The sequence below is a fragment of the Neophocaena asiaeorientalis genome, unplaced genomic scaffold (genome assembly GCF_003031525.2).
Source record: "Neophocaena asiaeorientalis asiaeorientalis breed wild unplaced genomic scaffold, Neophocaena_asiaeorientalis_V1.1 scaffold240, whole genome shotgun sequence".
Lineage (NCBI taxonomy): Eukaryota > Metazoa > Chordata > Mammalia > Artiodactyla > Phocoenidae > Neophocaena > Neophocaena asiaeorientalis.
The window spans coordinates 5,062,446-5,081,352 of NW_020185331.1; the positions used below are offsets into that span (position 1 = coordinate 5,062,446).

An 18,907-nucleotide genomic window follows, 5' to 3' on the forward strand; every position below is an offset into this window, starting at 1 on the left:
CCGCCGCTCCGCTCCGGCGCTCCCGGGCTCGCTGGGAGAGAGTAAGCCTCGCCGCGGACTGCCACCCCCCGCTGGCGCCCATTCACTTTATGGCAGTCCAGGGCGCCCCCAGCCCGCCGCTGCGAGCCTCGCGCGTCGGGCCCCGCCCCCTTCCAGCTGCGCTACCGGGGCTCCACCCTTTCCAGCTGTGAATGTTCTGGCCCCGCCTTCAGGGGGGTGGTCCGGCCGGCGCGCCGCCAGGAACCCCGCCCCCTAGCCAATCGGAGGCGCTCCTCAGGAACTGGACCACGCCTCTCCCCACGTGGCTGAAATGGCGCTGCCGAAGAACATTTTGGCGGAACCGAGCGGGCGAGCGTAGAGTGGACCGGGTATCCCCGCGGAACCGGGGCCGGTCGGCGGCGAGGTGGGACCAGGCCGCCACACCGAGCGAACTGGAACGGTGCTGGGGGATAGGACCAGGTGGGAGGGCGCACGGGCCGGGAGAGGCCGTGGGGTTTCAGCGCTCAGACTTCGTTGCCGCTCAAGTTTCGGCGTTTTTCTCCACTTGTCGCTGTCTGTCTCTCTGCCCTTTTGTCTCTGCTCCAATCCTCCCACGTCTCCCTTTAACTTCTCGCCTTTCTTTCCTCTTTTATTTTCTCCGCCACCACTCTGCTCCTGCTGTTTGTCTCACTCCTCCCTCCCCTGCCACTTCGAAAGACTAATTTCCCTTTCTGATCCTCTTTTTCCTTTTTTCCTTGCATTTTTCTCTCTTCCTCTTCTCGGCTGCGCCCCCACCCCCCCATCCCCATCCCCACTTCAGCCCTTTTTTCCTCTCCTCCAAGGAAGGTGGCTTCGTGGAGAAAGCAGAGTTTGGAGTGCGACAAACTAAAACAGTATTCTAACCCTGCCACCAGCTGCAACATCACTGAGTGACCTTGGACAAGTAACTTAACTATGACTCCCTTACTCCCCCTCCCCCCGCAAAATTAAAAGAGGTTCTAGCTGGTTCTCAGGGCTTGGGCTGGGCACTCCTCAGAGGCCTGGGCAAGTTCCCTGTCAGTCTGCACTCTTGTCTCACACAAGCTATGTTCTCCCAGCCTTACCAGGGCTACCTGCTCCTTGGTGATACCAAATTCAGTTCTGTGGGCAAGGTGTGGCCTTGGTGCTTGCAGGTTAGGGAGTTGCAAGGGATAGGACAGATGTCCCAAGCAACATGTGGAGTCAGGCTGGGTTTCTAGGGTGTCCCTTAGGGCCCTCAGCCCTATTATATAATATACTCCTAAGATGAATCTGACCAGTCATGTCTTTGCTTAAAACCCTTCAGTGGCTCCTGTTTGCCCTCAGGATAAAGGCTAAGCTCCCTTGCGTGGCACAGCAGACTTTCAGGACCTGACCCTGTCTTAATCTCCAGGCTCCTAGTGGTTTTCTGCACACCTCTGACAGTAACATATTTCTAACCAGTCTTCATTTTGTCAACTCCTACTCATCCCCCTAAGCTCCACTCAGGCCTCATTGTCTCTGGGAAGCCTTTCCTGAATTCCCACGTTAGCCAGATGCGTAGTCTCTTGCTCCCCCAGCCCTGCTGTGTGTATCTCTATTACCCCACCCATGATATGGAAGAGATCAGCTTATGTGTTGTCCCCTATGATGCTAAGATTTAGGAGGGCAAGGACCATGTCTTCCTCATCTTTCTATTCCTAGGCATGATGTAGATACTCAGTACTAAAATCTGAGAGGGAGATGTTTTGTCTGGTAAGATGATGGAGGTTAGAAGGGGCTGGGACATTGTCATCTCTCTCCTCCTTATCTCTAACACACAATTCCATTCATACTTTTAGGTTGATTGATTTCTGGAGGTATGTAGGAGTGGAGATAGGGTAGTAGGGAGTTTTGTCCCACTTAGAAGATTTTTCAGTTGGTTATGCAGGACCTCTCAATCTGAGATGAGCCCAGGAGACCAAATCCCAGTTTTCAAATGAAGGTGGAAAATGGCTCAGAGGTGGGCTAGAAAGATGTGCTATGGTGGTTGTATCCTCTGCCCCTGACTCTCGTTGGGTGAAAGAGGCAAGATCCTCAGCTGGACCCAGAGATCAGGAGCCCAACATGCAGGTACAGGAAGCTGTTAAGGAGTTCTTCAATTCTGATTTCAGGCCTGATGGTTTCTTGGTATTAGAGGATTCTAGCATGAGGATGGTCTTTGGATGTCTGGTTTTGAGACCACAGTCCTATGGGGTTAGGAATGGAGCTTCCCTGGACTTGAGTCATCCATAAATGGGAGGAAATGGGGAGAGAGTTGGTATCTTTTTTCATTGTCTCCTAGCAGTCTCTTCAGGTCTGCAGGGACACTGGGATTTATTCCAGCAGATGGGCTGGGAATTCCACCATTCAATCTGCAAGTAGAAAACTCATCCTTCTGTCCTCTTTCTACACACTCTCACTTCTAGGTAATTCTAAATATCCTAGCAACCTCTATCATCTTTTGCCAGGGGAGAGGCAGCTGGGGGCAGGAGAGTGAAGACTGCGGTGGGTATCTTGCCCTCAGGCCTCTCAGCATTTTTAAGGCTTCAGGAAAGGCTGCAGTTTCCTGTCAATGGTGATGTGGAATAACCTGTGTGATTATCTTTTTTCTAGGTAGGTAAAGTGTCCAAGGCTTAGGATGATGGTCAGAGCTGGGAGTCACAGTCTGATAAACTAAAGCATAAGAGGTATCGATGGGCAGTGAAAAAGAGAGCTGGACTGGGGGTGAGGACACCTAGGTTTGTTTCTCTGCTCTGTCATTAACTAGCTATACAGATGGTGGGGGCCATCTTTCCATTCTGGGATTCAATTTCCTGCTCTGTAAAATGAAAGGACCTGGATTAGATATCCAAGCTTTTTGTCACCTCCCATTGTCTCTATTTCAGGATGATAGGAATGGGGCACAAGACATAGAAACAAAGTTGGGATGGGACAGACTCATTTATGAGAAGCCAAACAGGGCAAGCAGACGCGACGGTGGGGGAAGGGAGGTTGGAATAGATTGCTCCCTCCATCCTGGAAGGAGCTCAGAACTGCCTAGAAAGGAAATGATCCCTCAAGGGTCACGGTATTGGCCCAGGTGACTTTAATAGGGAGTGGCGGCGGGCTTGCGCTTAGGGGTAGTAGGGTCGTCCACTCAGGCTCTCAAAAAGGACTCCGCCCCCTTTCCAGCAAGTCGTAGCTTTCTTCCCCATAATGCCCAGCAGCTACTGCCAAACCGTGCACTGCAACCGAACTCTACCTAACTCCACCTCTCCAACTGCCCAGCGCACTTTCTCCTTTTTTATTGGTTTCTCAGTACTGTCACTCAGAGAGTCCTCATATCCGTTGGTTATTCCCTGCCTACCCTTTTTTTCTCTTGTAATCTCGCCTCTTTAGGCACTACCCGCCTCCCGAAGCCAATTTCCTTTCTTCGATTGGATTGCTGGAATGCCACTTTTCACGATGCAAACCTATGATTGGCTGTGCGCGGCAGGGCTCGCGCAGTGACCAGGCAGCGGGCTAGACTGAGGCTAGTTACCACGTCAGTGAGCTGACAGGGAAGGTAGCCGGCTCCACCGCCCGTTCCGGCCGACTCTTCCTGACTGTGCGGGCCTTGACTTCGGCCTCAACTCCCAGAAAAGGGCTTCTTCCCTGCTCCCATCTGCCACCAGAGCCGCGAGAGCCGCTCGGGGACGCCTTCGGGGCCCGGGCTGGACATGAGCAGCGGCTGCCGGTCCTGGGACTAGGCCCCGCCATTTTGGATCCGCTGACAGGTCAGCGAAGTCTCTTCTTAGAGTTCCAGTGTCGTGAAGGCCGCCCTGACATAGCGAGAGGGAATAAGAGGAGGAGGGCCCTTAAACTGAATGAGCCGGGGTGGGTTAAGGACGCAGGGGCAGGAACGAGACGAGGGAGAGATTGCTGTGGGAGGGAACTGGGAGAGGTGTAGGGGGCAAAGGTCAGGCCCCTGCCGCCGGAGGGACGACTTCAACTCTGGCTTTTCAAGCCTTGCGGGTACCGGAATCCTCCCTGTGTTTCTAGGTTTAACCTAGCTTTCAGTTTCTCTCTTCTGGAGCTTTTTGCATCCTAAAGACTCCAGTCCTCAGCTGAAAGCAAATCTGAAGAGTATTGTATCTACTTTTCAGGGTTGATTTTTAGACCTTAGATATGAGAGTCTCTCCAGGTTTTGTGCAGCGCCCACTTCTGTGTGACTGCCTCATTAATTCAGCTGAACTGCTTCATTAATGATGATGAACTAATGCAACCTAGACCAGGTAGTGAGAAAAGGTGTGGAAGGACTGAGGCCAGCCTCTTGGGGACCTGGGCTAAGAGAAGGCTTTCCTTTTATGGGGCTGCTACCTGCCAGTCTGGGACTGTATGTAAACACTGGACTTATCTTCTGAGCCCGTTTTTTCTTTTACACAATCTTTTATATTGTGTAATATTCTCTTTTGGTGTATGTTCTTGGTTGGCATTTCCTCCCCAGGTCTTCACTTGGCCTAAGGAGATGAAGTTCAGTCACAAGGAAGCCACTCTATTATGACATATTTGGACGAGAGCGGAGAGGGATTTGAATACCTGTGAAGTTGGTACTTTGGCCTGTTATTTTTAGTGGGTAAGAAGAGTCATGAGAGGTGTTCAGTCAAATAAAAAGTGGTAGGGTCAGGACTGCAGAGTGAATGATGGAACATAACCCCAAAAGTATAGTTTATGGCACTATGATGATCTCTGATAAACTGCTGTATTGTAAAGCTATAAAAGTCCCTCAAGGGTAAAGAATGCCTTTAAAAATGAGGAAGAGTGTAGGTACAGTGTCTTTTAATACACGACATAGAAATTTGTATGCCTTTAAATTAGGTACACAAGGCACTCCTCTGAGCCCTGTGGAGGACGCAAATGGAAAGGTTCATTTGGGGATTGCTCTGTTCAGTTTATGCGTTTCTTAAAAGCAGTAGCAATGTATGTGCACCAGTCTAGCTAGAGCATGTCAACCTGAATGCTTTTCAGCATATAGTGGACACTCAATAAGTGTTATCTGTGCCTATTTATTTTATTTTTGGCTGCACTGGGTCTTTATTGCTGCGCGTGGGCTTTTCTCTAGTTGCGGCGAGCGGGGGCTACTCTTCGTTGTGGTACACGGGCTTCTCATTGTGGTGGCTTCTCTTGCTGTGGAGCACAGGCTTTAGGTTCACAGCCTTCAGTAGTTGCGGCACGTGGGCTCAGTAGTTGTGGCTCGTGGGCTGTAGAGTGCAGCCTCAGTAGTTGTGGCGCACGGGCTTAGTTGCTCCGCAGCATGTGGGATCTTCCTGGACCAGAGCTTGAACCCGTGTCCCCTGCATTGGCAGGCAGACTCTTTACCACTGCACCACCAGGGAAGCCCCCCTAGGATTAGTTCTAGTATGTGATCCTGACTTGTGGCCTGATTCTAGCCCTGGCAGTCAGGACTTTTGCATGGTGAGGTAGTAATAAGGAGGATCAAAACCTCATTGTGTTAGAAGGGAAAACTCTCTAGGTTCTAGAGTGACTAAACTCTGCTCTCCTGAAATTGTGTGTGTGTGTGCGCGCGCGCACGTTGGTAGGGGAGATAGCATTGTCTATATTGTTTTTTTTTTTAATTGGGGTATAGTTGCTCTACAGTGTTGTGTTAGTTTCTGCTGTACAAGGAAGTGAATCAGCTATATGTATATATTATGTATGCATATATTGCCTCCCTCTATGGGCCTCCCTCCCACACCCCCATCCCACCCATCTAGGTCAAGACAGAGCACCCAGCTGAGCTCCCTGCACTGTACAGCAGGTTCCCACTAGCTATCTCTTTTACACATGGTAGTGCATATATGTCAATCCCAATCTCCCAGTTCATCCCACCCCCCTTCCCCCACCCCGTGTCCACACATTCGTTCTCTACATCTGTGTCTATTCCTGCCTTGCAAATAGGTTCATCCGTACCATTTTTCTAGATTCCACATATATGTGCTAATATACGTTATTTATTTTTCTCTTTCTGACTTACTTCACTTTGTATGATAGTCTCTAGGTCCATCCACGTCTCTGCAGATGACCCAATTTTGTTCCTTTTTATGGCTGAGTAATATTCCATTGTATATATGTACCACATCTTCTTTATCCATTCATCTGTTTATGGACATTCAGGTTGCTGTATTGATACTTATTGATTTAAAATAAATGGGGTGGGACTTCCCTGGTGGTGCAGTGGTTGAGAATCCGCCTGCCAGTGCAGGGGACACAGGTTTGATCCCTAGTCCAGGAAGATCCCACATGCTGTGGAGCGGCTAAGCCCATGGGCCACAACTGCTGAGCCTGCGCTGTAGAGCACGCAAGCCAAAGTTGCTGAGCCCATGTGCCACAACTACTGAAGCCTGCACAATCTAGGGCCTGCGTGCTGCAACTACTGAGCCTGAGTGCTGCAACTAATGAAGCCCGTGTGCCTAGAGCCTGTGCTCCGTAACAAGAGAGGCCACACAAGAGGCCTGTGCACCGCAACGAAGAGTAGCCTCTGCTAGCCGCAACTAGAGAGAGCCCGTGTGCAGCATCGAAGACCCAACACAGCCATAAATAAATAAATAAATAAATAAGAAAGTAAGTAAATAAATAAAATAAGTGAGGTGGAAATGGTATAGGAAACTGTTTGCATTTTAACTTGCTGATCTATATTGTAGAATTTCCAAAAAAGTAATTTAGAATGGCTAATGAAATGACATAGTCATCTCGGGAAGTATCCAGGTTTGATGGGTCTGCCTTTCTCATCTGGGTTAATATACCCCGTTGAGCCCTGTTGAGTTGATAATGCTTTGCATAATAGGCAGTCTAGTCTTTGGGTTGATAGTGTGACCAGTTCAGCATCTTTTCAGTTGGGCCTGGAGGTTAAGTCAGGCAACAAGATTTTACCTTTTCTTACTTTAAAAAGTCATTTTCTGGTTAGGAATAGTTCTTTACTCCCAGCCCCCATCCCAGATCAGAAAATTTGTTTTTCCTTCAAGACTTGTGTTTAAGTATTTAAGCTTTTTTTTTTTTTTTCAGCTTCCTTTTAAAGGTGGTGGTAGACAGTATGTTCTAACCTTGACGTTGATGCTCATTGGCACAGTCGGAACTCAGGTTGTAGGCACATCTCCTCATGAGTAGCTGGGCACCAATCCCAGTTGAACTCGAAGTTCTCAGAGTTACACTACTAGTTCACTTCCCCGTGTTCCAGAAGGCAGAATGACTGCTACTTTTAAATAATAACTTCATTGATGGGGTACTTAGACTGGCTAGTGTGAGCAGCTGGAGAGGAAAAAGACACAGCTCCTGCTTTTGAGGAGACCCATTGTATTTATACAATACTCACTGGAAGGATCAGCCTAGTCTTTTTACACCACTTCTGTTGGTTGATCACAGTCTGTCCCTGTGGTTCAAGGTGACTAATTAGAGTGATTCTGCTGTTGGGATAATTGTGGAGTTGAGTTGAAGGGAGAAAGGGAGGTTCATTTTAATCTCTGGCTGGAAGAGCTTTGTAAATGTAATTGGCAGGTGTTTATTTTTTACTGTTCCACAGCAGTTGTTTAAATTAAATGAAAATGTAATAGGGCACTGTGGTGATTTGGGGCCCCAGTTGCAGTGGATGTGATCATGGAAGTAATGATTTGTTGCCATCATGTAAATAAAGCAGGGATTACAAGCTCAAATGCCTGAGTATCAGGCAGGTAATGTAAATGAGGGAAGCGAGCCAGGAGGGAATGTATTAGGATGTAGTAGTGACTGTAGTATACTGGAATGTGGGCACAGTATGACCATTCTTCCTATTTTTCAAGACAAACTGGGAATTCAGATCATTGTGTTTTAAACTGTTGGCAACTAGTTAAATTATTTAAAAACCTTTTATAGGAGGAAAAATGTATGTCTGTGGACTAGATTCTGCCTGATGACAGTGGAGGATGACCCCTGACATACAAAACGGGCAGGCCTTATGAGACTTAATCACTGCAATTCTCTGCGTATAATCATACAGACTCACTTTTTTTTCCTTTTTACTTATTTATTTATTTATTTTTGGCTGCGTTGGGTCTTTGTTGCTGCATGCGGGCTTTCTCTAGTTGTGGCGAGTGGGAGGCTACTCTGTGTTGCAGTGTGCGGGCTTCTCATTGCGGAGCATGGGCTCTAGGTGCACGGGCTTCAGTAGTTGTGACATGCAGGCTCAGTAGTTGTGGCTTGCAGACTCTAGAGCACAGGCTTAGTAGTTGTGGTGCATGGGCTTAGTTGCTCCGTGCCATGTGGGATCTTCCTGGACCAGGGCTCGAACTTGTGTCCCCTGCATTGGCAGGCGGATTCTTAACCACTGCACCACCAGGGAAGCCCACAGGCGGATTCTTAACCACTGTGCCACCAGGGAAGTCCTCCAGACTCACTTTTTTGTTTTTAAAGAACGATATGGGGGGGTTCTTTTTATTTATTTTTTTATTTGACCGTGTTGGGTCTTAGTTGCAGCACGCAGGATCTTTCGTTGCGGCACGCAGGTTCTTCGCTGTGTGCAGGCTTCTCTCTAGTTTTGGCGTGTAGGCTGCAGAGTGCACATGCTCAGTAGTTGCAGTGCATGGGCTCTCTAATTGTGGCGCATGGGCTCTCCAGTTGTGGCACGCAGGCTCTAGAGCACACGGGCTTAGTTGCCCCACAGCATGTGGGATCTTAGTTCTCCGACCAGGAATCGAACCCATGTTCCCTGCATTGGAAGGCGGATTCTTAACCACTGAGCCATGAGGGAAGTCCCCAGGCTCACTTTTTTAAAAAATAGATTTATTTATTTGTTTATGGCTGCTTTGGGTCTTCATTGCTACCCCCGGGCTTTCTCTAGTTGCAGCGAGTGGGGACTGCTCTTCTTTGCAGTGTGTGGGCTTCTCATTGTGGTGGCCTCTCTTGTTGCAGAGCCCGGGCTCTAGGCACGCGGGCTTCAATAGTTGCGGTGCATGGGCTCAGTAGTTGTGGCTCGTGGGCTCTAGAGCATAGGCTAAGTAGTTGTGGCACATGGGCTTAGTTGCTCCGTGGCATGTGGGATCTTTCCGGACCAGGGCTTGAACCTGTGTCCCCTGCATTGGCAGGCGGATTCTTAACCACTGAGCCACCAGGGAAGCCCACCAGGCTCACTTTTTAATCTTTGTCGTACTCTGCCAACTTTCACCATTAGTTGTCATGTTGGGTGCCCTGAGTGGTTAAAAGATGAGTGGGGGAAAGAAGTCTTGTTTCATTTTTCATCTCCAAGCTGGCAGAAGGGGCATCTTTGGACAACTTTGAGCTTATCTCAGTAGCTCGCCTTGCATATAATTCTTGGGATAACCTCAGAATCTCCATAGAGGGAGGAGGGGGAATGGCAGAGCTGAGGTACACTGGTCACCTGATTATCAGGTTGGGAGGATTTTCCAGTTGTATCCTGTCAGGGCACCAGCTTTTTTCTTGGTTTGATTTTCTCTTACCTCCACCCTTTGAGTAAATTTCTTGAGTCCAGCAAGTTGTTTACTAGTTTAGTAATTTTGGGTCACTCTCAACAAAACACAGAACTATGGCACGTTCCTTGTCTAGCTCTGGAAACCTTAAAAACTCTGTGTCTTTGGTGCTTCTCTGGGATGTTTGAGAGATCGAGTGAAAATAAACCTCAGAAGGGCCAGCTGATGGTTGTTCAGCTCCCTGGTACCTTCTTTCCTCTCAGAAAGCCCATCAGGGTTTGCGTGGTTTACATAGCTCTGTATTAGACATCAAAGCACCATGAAAAAGAAAAAAAACCTGAGTCTTTGCCTTTGGAGAATCTAATTTCTAATTGAATAAGAACAACATTGTTGAATAAGAACAACAATGAAGAAAAAAAATAACTTAATGGTCTACTAATAATCTATTTAGTATATGTGCTGCCGAAGTGAGCACTAATAATCTATTTAGAACCAAAGAAAATAAGACACATATATACATATGGGAAGAATGGACAATTACATAAAGAATTGTATATCACAGAAGAAATGTGAACATGCAAATAGCATATGAGAAGACTTCAGGAAGATACATGTGAAAACAGAAGCATTATGATTTGACTGGTGGATAAATGTGGGTTCTTTTTGTCCATAGAGTGCCTAATATGGAAGATTTGTAACTTCTAGTACAGAAACAAACATGGGATACAGAAAGAAGGTTTGCCTGCCTGGCTTAGAGTCCTTGTCTTCTATGAAGTAATTGTTCTCACAAGAGGTGGATGTGAGCTGTACCAATACTGAAGAGTCAGTCTTGATATTCTTTCAGTTATTCATTTGTTCATTCAGTATTTATCATTTTTCTTACTATATGTTAGGCATTGAGGATAAAAAGGTGATAAATTATGGTCTCTTTCTGAGATGCTCATAGACTCATGGGAGAGAGAGATTAAATAAATAATTATAAGTGATTATAAGATATGTTTAAATAGAGGTATGTACTGTGCCATGGGGTGACAAAAAAGGAGTGCTAATACTCTCTGGGGGAGTGGGTTAGCCAGGGAAGACTTAACAGAGCAGGCATTATCATAATAACAGCCAACCTTTTTTTGGGTTTTAATATTCCTAATAGCATGCCAGGCCTTACAGCAAATGGGTGAGGAGGTACTATCTCCATTATGCAATGCAGAACTGTAAATTGGGAATCAGAGAGGCTAAGAAACTTGGCTAAGATCATACAGGTAATAACAGTCAGGAATACCACTGTGGTATTCTGATTCTCTCATTGACTTTTGGATGGAATGAGTAAGGGTTAGGGTTTATACAGCATATAAGGGACATCAGTGTCCCCAACCCAGCTTAAAAACAGAACATTAGGGCTTCCCTGGTGGCACAGTGGTTGAGAGTCTGCCTGCCGATGCTGGGGACGCGGGTTCGTGCCCCGGTCTGGGAAGATCCCACATACCGCGGAGCGGCTGAGCCTGTGCGTCCAGAGCCTGTGCTCCGCAACAGTGAGAGGCCCGCGTACCGCGAAAAAAAAAAAAAAAAAAAAAAAAAAAAAAAAAAATTACCGGGTTTCCCTGGGGGGGCCGTGGTTGAACGGGAAGATCCCACATGCCACGGAGCGGCTAGGCCCATGAGTCATGGCCGCTGAGCCTGCACATCCGGAGCCTGTGCTCCGCAACGGGGAGGGGCCACAACAGTGAGAGGCCCGCATACCACAAAAAAAAAAAAAAACAAAAAACAAAAAACAGAACATTACCAAAACTGGGGCAGTGGGTATGCCCTTCCCTATTAGTCACGTCTCCCCTCCCCTTAGCCAACTGTTGTAAATTTTTTGTTCATTTCCCTGGGGTATAGTCTTAGCAGTGGAATTGCTGAGGTATAGCATATGAACTTCTTCAGCTTTGCAAGATAATGCCAAATTGTTATCCAAATGAGTTGTATCAATTTACAGACTCAACAGCCACTTGATCTGTATTTTTACCAACTTTTGGTATTGTCAAATTAAAATTTTGTGCTATTTTGGAGGTGTAAAATGGTTTCTCATTAATAATCTTATTTTGTAATTTTATTGACTATTAATGAAGCTCATAATCTTTTTGTATATATATTTACTGTTTGTATTTTCCTTATTCTGTGAAATGCCTGTTCATGTCTGTTGCCGGTTTTGGGGAGGGTTTATATGTCTATCCTTATAGTTTTGTAGCAGTTATATTATGAATATTCCTTCTTTTTTTAAAAAAATTTTATTGGATTATAGTTGCTTTACAATACTGTGTTAGTTTCTACTGTACAGCAAAGTGAATTAGCTATACATATACATATATTCCCTCTTTTTTTGGATTTCCTTCCCATTTAGGTCACCACAGAGCATTGATAGAGTTCTCTGTACTATATAGTAGGTTCTCAGAAGTTATCTATTTGATACATAGTATCAATAGTGTATATATGTCAATCCCAATCTCCCAGCTCATCCCCCCACCCCCACCCCCCGCCCCCTTCCCCCCTGGTATCCATACGTTTTTTTCTCTATGTCTCTATTTCTGCTTTGTAAATAAGATCGTCTATACCATTTTTTTTCAGATTCCATATATATGTGTTAATATGTTATTCGTTTTTCTCTTTCTGACTTACTTCACTCTGTATGACAGTCTCTAGGTCCATCCATGTCTCTACAAATGACCCAATTTCGTTCCTTTTTTATGGCTGAGTAATATTCTGTTGTATATATGTACCACATCTTCTTTATCCATTCTTCTTTATTATATGTTACATATATTTTCTCCCAGTTTGTGATTTATCTTTTCCTCTTTTTTATGGTGTCTTTTGAATAAATGTCTTTAATTTTAACATGGTTTAATTTACCAGTTTTTTTTTTATGGGTTCTGCTTTTTGTTTCCTATTTAGGTACGTCTCCCCTATGCTGAGATTATAAAAATATTCTCATATATTTTTTTGGCCACACCACGTGGCTTGTGGGATCTCAGTTCCCCAACCAGGGATTAAACCTGAGCCATGGCAGTGAAAGTGCTAAATCCTAACCACTAGACCACCAGGGAACACCCTCTTATATTCTAAAAGTTTTCAGGTTTTGCTTTTTTACATTTAAGTCTTTAACTCATTCTAAAGAGAATTTTTGGTATTCCATGAAGGATCCAATTTATTCTTTCTGTTTCTCCTGCTTTTGTTTAGATCTAGAGGGAGTTGCCAGTTGCAGAATCCAGCAAAGCACCATTGTAATCCTATAGGCCCAGCTTTAAACAGATCGTGCTTTCAAAGAATATATGTTGCTCGCAGTCTCTGAGCAGATAAACCACTAGCTTATTTGGCTGGGGGATATTCGTTGGTGTGTATTTGGTCATTCCTTCTCATATTATTTCTGATAAAAGGTAAACCTTAAGTTCTTTTCTACCATACTCGTGAGGTCTCTGCCGGCCTTTGTGACCTTATGGCAAGGGGTTCTAGGTCATTGGCTACCAGACAGCAAGTGGTTCATTGGAGCTTCCCATTTGAGCATCAAGGACAAATTCCCTTGGGAGATTCTTGGGTGAGGAGACATGCTCAGAGGCTTGGAGGGAGATTAGGCAACTCTGCATAGTCCTTGAAAATAATTCCTCTTTATTCCTGAGATGTTTCTTTTTTACTAAGAAACTTAAGACAGTGATTTTTTGCTTAGATCTTTGCTATTTTAGAAAATTGTTAGCTTCTGATGCCTAATGAATTTTGATTGAGTGTTAGGTTGATTATTTCAGTTGGTATCCCAGTTCAAAATTTATTTCCTCCAGAAAGCCTTCCAAATAGCATGTAGATCCTATTAGATCTCAGTTAAGTCCTGTTGACACTTTTGTTTGCAATTTGTAGTGTAGTGTTGTTATTTACTTGTTGCTGTGGTGTTCTCAGTATAGGTGTTTTCTCTCATTCTCTTAGTTCTTCCTCTGATTTTTTTTTTTTTTTTTTTTTATGCGGTACGCGGGCCTCTCACTGCTGTGGCCTCTCCCGTTGCAGAGCACAGGCTCCGGACGCGCAGGCTCAGCGGCCATGGCTCACGGGCCCAGCCGCTCCGCGGCATGTGGGATCCTCGCGGACCGGAGCACGAACCCGTGTCCCCTGCATCGGCAGGCGGACTCTAAACCACTGTGCCACCAGGGAAGCCCTCTCTTAGTTCTTTAAAAGAGAAATTAAACGGGCTTCCCCAGTGGCCCAGTGGTTAAGACTCTGCACTTCCACTGCAGGGGGCGCGGGTTTGATCCCTGGTTGGGAAACTAAGATCCCGCATGCCGTGCAGCACAGCCAAAAAAAAAAAAAGAGAGAAATTAAATATTCTTATTTTATAGTGGCCCCCTCCAGGCCCCCCAAAATATTTTTTACGATAGGTAGTCTATATATGTACTATATATATTGAAAGCCCTCCATGATATGCTCCTCCTACAACTTGCTTTTCTAGCTTTACATGCTATTATTCTCCTAGGAATAATGTTCCAACAAGTCTGGAATAATCATGACCCCCTAAATACATATTGCATTTTCCTACCAATAAGCCTTTACTCTTGCCATTCTCTCCTTGTGTTTTTTTTTTTTTTTTTTCCCAGAACCCGTGTCCCCTGCATCGGCAGGCAGACTCTCAACCACTGCGCCACCAGGGAAGCCCTCTCCTTGTGTTTTTGACTGTTTGAATCCTGTCTTTCATTTGCCTTTCCAGGGTCCTCTGCCAGAAATAATTTTCTTTGCTTCACTACTGTGACACTGTGTATCACTTATGTATTGGAGATATGTATGGGTTTGTGTGTAGATGTATGTGTTTAATCTCCTAGATTATAAATTCCTTGTGGGTGGGTAGGGACAATTCTGTATGACTCTGTCTAGCATTTTGCTTAGCATGTGCTAAGTAATATCTGGTTGACTGAAATAAATGTTTGTTAGTTAATTAACTTTGATTGCTGCTCTTAATCATTTATACATGGAATAATACAACTACTTTTCTGTAGCGCCTACTCATTAAAAAAATCTGTTAATTAAAATTTAAAAATAGGTAATATGTGTATGTGACACAGAATTCAAAAAGTACAAAAGAATATGCAGAGAAAAATAAGTCTTCCTCTCACCACTGTTCCCCAGTTCCTTTCTCTGGAGGCAGCCTCTGTTAGGAGTTTCTTTCTTTTTTTAAAAAAAATTAATTAATTAATTTTTGGCTGTGTTGGGTCTTCATTGCTGTACGGGCTTTTTCTAGTTGCAGTGAGCGGGGGCTGCTCTTTGTTGCGGTGCGCGGGCTTCTCATTGCGGTGGCTTCTCTTGCTGCGAACACAGGCTCTAGGCGTGCGGGCTTCAGTAGTTGTGGCGTGTGGCTCAGTAGTTGTGGCGCACGGGCTTAGTTGCTCCATGGCATGTGGGATCTTTCCAGACCAGGGCTCGAACCCGCCCTGCAATGTGTCCCCTGCAATGGTAGGTGGACTCCCAACCTCTGTGCCACCAGGGAAGTCCCTTAACATCTTTATTGGAGTATAACTGCTTTACAACGGTGTGTTAGTTTCTGCTTTATAACAGCGTGAATCAGCTATACATATACATATATCCCCATATCTCCTCCCTCTTGCGTCTCTCTCTCACCCTCCCTAAACCACCACTTTAGGTGGTCACAAAGCACTGAACTGAACTCCGTGTGCTATGTGGCTGCTTCCCACTAGCTACCTATTTTACATTTGGTAGTATATATAAGTCCATGCCACTCTCTCACTTTGTCCCAGCTTACCCTTCCCCCTCCCCGTGTTGTTAGGAGTTTCTTAAAAAAAACCTTCCAGGAACTTCCCTGGTGGTCCAGTGGTTAAGAATCTGCCTTCCAATGCAGGGGACATGGGTTTGATCCCCGGTTGGGGAACTAGGATCCCACACGCCACAGGGCAGCTAAGCCTGCGTGCCTTAACTACTGAGCCTGCACACCTCAACTAGAGAGCCTGTGTGCCGCAAACTACAGAGCCCACGTGCTCTAGAGCCTGCGTGTCACAACTAGAGAGAAGCCTGCACGCCACAACAAAAGATCATGCATGCTGCAACGAAGATTCTGCGTGCTGCAACTAAGACCCGATGCAGCCAAAATAAATATATAAAAATAAATAAATAAAATAAAATGTAACGTGTATTAAAAAAAAATCCAGAGATCTAGAGCATATTCATCTTGCCTAAGTAATTTAAGGAAGGAGAGATACTAGAGATTTTATCTTTTCTTTTCTGATACTTTTTTTTTTTTTTGCTGTACGCGGGCCTCTCACTGTTGTGGCCTCTCGCGTTGCGGAGCACAGGCTCCGGACGCGCAGGCTCAGCGGCTATGGCTCACGGGCGTCAGCTGCTCCGCGTTATGTGGGATCTTCCCGGACCAGGGCACGAGCCTGTGTCCCCTGCATTGGCAGGCGGACTCTCAACCACTGCGCCACCAGGGAAGCCCCTGATACTTTATTTTTGAATTTGTTTATCTTTCTTATACTTCTTGGTTCTCCTCCTCTTCACTGTGGTATGTTCTTATCATTGAATCTTATCTATTCATTGAAGAGAACATTGTTGTGTGTCTAGAGCATTTAGTCTTCTGAGAGTAACCTAGTTGTTTCTTTAAATTGTCTTTAAAATAAGTGTTGTCTTTTGTTGGGTTCCCTTGTGGATTGGGAGAGGTGTTATGGGCCTGGACAAAATTTGTACCAGTTCTTTTTTCCTTTATCATAGTGGTTTTCATTCTTCTCACTTTCTTGTGTAAAAAATATGCAAATAGAGCTACTTTCAGGGTGCTTTTCTTCCTTCCATGTCTCTGGCTCAGTTTTCTTTTAGATCCTACTGAACTCTGTAAATGCCTCAAGGGCAGAAATTGTATATCATTTCTTTCATAATTATTAATTTTTAATTATATTGATGATACAGTAATATGTTCTCCTTGTAAAAATTTAAAATATAGATAAGGCTAAGTATCCTCTGATTACACCCTGATTTCATAGTACCTTCTCTAGAGATGACTATGATTGTTGAGTTTGGGGTACATCTGCCCAGACCTTTTATTCTGTGTTTATGTATCTCTTTATATGCCTGTACAAAATACATTACGTATACTTAACAACATAGATGACTCACAAACAATGTTTCAAGGGAAAAAGGCAAATTGCAGAAGAACACATACAAAATTATATTAATTATACAAAATATAAAAATACGCAGAATGATACATATTGTCTAGAGATACATATCAATGAAGTAAAAGTATAAAGCAACATAAAAGTTTAATAAACATCAGATTAAGAGTAGTGGGACCAGGGCTTCTCTGGTGGCACAGTGGTTAAGAATCTGCCTGCCAATGCAGGGGACACAGGTTCAAGCCCTGGTCCAGGAGGATCCCACATGCTGCAGAGCAACTAAGCCTGTGCGCCACAACTATGACCCTGCGCTCTAGAGCCCGCGAGCCACAACTACTGAGCCCGAGTGCCACAACTACTGAAACTCGCGTGCCTAGAGCCCGTGCTCTGCAACAAGAGAAGCTACCCAATGAGAAGCCCGCACACCACAACAAAGAGTAGGCCCCACTTGCCGTAACTAGAGAAAAGCCCGTGTGCAGCGACAAAGACCCAACGCAGCCAAAAATAATAAATAAATAAGTAAATAAATTTATAAAAAAAAGAATAGTGGGACCTATAGATGAAAGAGAGAAGGATATAATTAGGGAGGACACACAGAGACTTCAGTTGTACTGTTCTTAATCTGGATACTGGTTGTTATATTCTCTTTATATCTTACTGTATGTTAAATACGGTATATTTTTGGAAACAAAAATCTAGTATTTTATGTAAGGTGGGTTGGTTGGTTGGTTTTTACATAGTTGGCAACATACAGTCATGCATTACAATTTTTTTTTCATTCCACAGTATGCCTGAAGCTCTTTCCATGTCTTATTTGCTTTGTATCCTTAGCACTCTGAAAGATGCCTTATGCATAGTAGGTGCTTATTAAGTAATATTTTTGGAATTCCTTTCCTTACTCTGTTAGCCTTACTTTTTAAAATTTCCTTGAGCCTGATATAAATGTTTGTCTAACTGTATGTCTCCCCTACCCTGCTTTCTATCCCTTTCGTTTTTTAAAATTTTGTCTTTTCTCAGGAGGATTTCTAAACAATGGGAAGTGATTAGGTTGATTTTACATGTTCCTAGGGTTTTCTCTATGCCAAGAAGAGTCTACCTTACAGTCTGCTTATTAGCGATTTCCTGCTATAAGCAAGTGAACTTGACTTTTCAGAACTTTTCAAAGGTTGCATCACTGCCACTGTCCAATTTTCTGGAGCTGACTTGGCAGAATGGATGCAGTCTATAAATTGACATTGTAACTGTGGTTCCAAACCAGGGCTATTTTTCTAACAGCCTTCATTCTTTTCTTTTAACTTAAACCTTCATTATTTATTGAGTTGATAAAAAAGGAAGAATAAAAGGAAGATCTGAAATATTTCTTTAACAAACTAGCAACATGGATGTATCTGCGTATCTGTATGATTCGTAGGAGAGATTTGGGGGACAGTTGACTTTGAAGAATTTGACATGCTTGTTAGAGGTTGTTGAGGTGCCTTTGAAAAGTTTCTGGTGTGATGCTTTTTGAGTTGTATCTTGAACTTGCAGAGACCTCTAGAAGAGCCAGGTAGTTGGATTCATAACATAAGAAGGGCTTCATCCCATCTTAGTATTACAGGTGGGAAATCTTGGTACTGAAAAGTTAAATCGTAGTTCTGACCTTATCAGGTACTGATTTAAGCATGGGTGTGCTCTTGGGTAACCAAATATTAACTAACTTTTCTCTTCACTGTTTCAGTAGGTTTGCCAGGATGGTGGATAAAAATATTTACATCATTCAAGGGGAAATTAGCATTGTGGTTGGGGCCATCAAACGAAATGCGCGATGGAGCACCCATACTCCACTGGTAAGTGGGCAGTGGGTAGAGAACCTGGTCACTGAGTTGCTGTAGGGGATCTGGTGTGTGGTTAAAATGGTAATCAATTCCCTGGTAATAATGATAATAGTAGGAATTCAGCGTTTTTCAGAAGGGTTTCAAGGACCGTTTTGTTTTATTTCAACTAGAGTCAAATTTATAAGCTGCGTTTTTTTCTCTGGAAGCCAAAAGATGATACCATTTTTCTTCTAGCTGTTTTCATAAACAACTTAAGCTAACACTTGGGATCTCTTTTATATGCCTAAAAATGTCAGAAAGATTCCTTATCTTCTAATTCCCAAGAACTATAATTAGCTATCAAATTCATTTCAGTTAGTTTAGTTATTGATACATGGAGTATGGCTTGGTAATGGTACTCCTTGGGAATTCAGCAACTTTTCTTATATAGAGCAGACCATATCTTGCCAATCAGATGAGTAAGATTACCTGTTGTAAAGCGGACTTTCTTTACTGCATTTGTATGTTCAAGGATATTTTTTGTACAGTCGTGTAAGACAGTTTTTGGTACAATGGTAAA

The 18,907-nt window shown here is 44.4% G+C and overlaps 1 protein-coding gene across 6 annotated transcripts in view; it reads left to right on the forward strand.

Moving 5' to 3' along the window:
* The first annotated feature begins 3,432 nt into the window (after positions 1 to 3,432).
* The window catches only part of GBF1 (golgi brefeldin A resistant guanine nucleotide exchange factor 1), a 122,634-nt gene continuing 107,159 nt past the window's right edge, over positions 3,433 to 18,907 (forward strand). For 3 of the 6 annotated variants that reach the window (XM_024734904.1, XM_024734903.1, XM_024734905.1), the window contains exons 1-2: positions 3,434 to 3,752; positions 18,252 to 18,360. In XM_024734904.1, coding sequence (XP_024590672.1) covers positions 18,265 to 18,360 — 96 coding nt within the window. In that variant the 5' untranslated portion in view covers positions 3,434 to 3,752; positions 18,252 to 18,264. Of the gene's footprint in view, positions 3,753 to 18,251; positions 18,361 to 18,907 lie in introns of all 6 variants that reach the window. The other 3 variants (XM_024734900.1, XM_024734906.1, XM_024734902.1) reach the window with 2 other exon arrangements.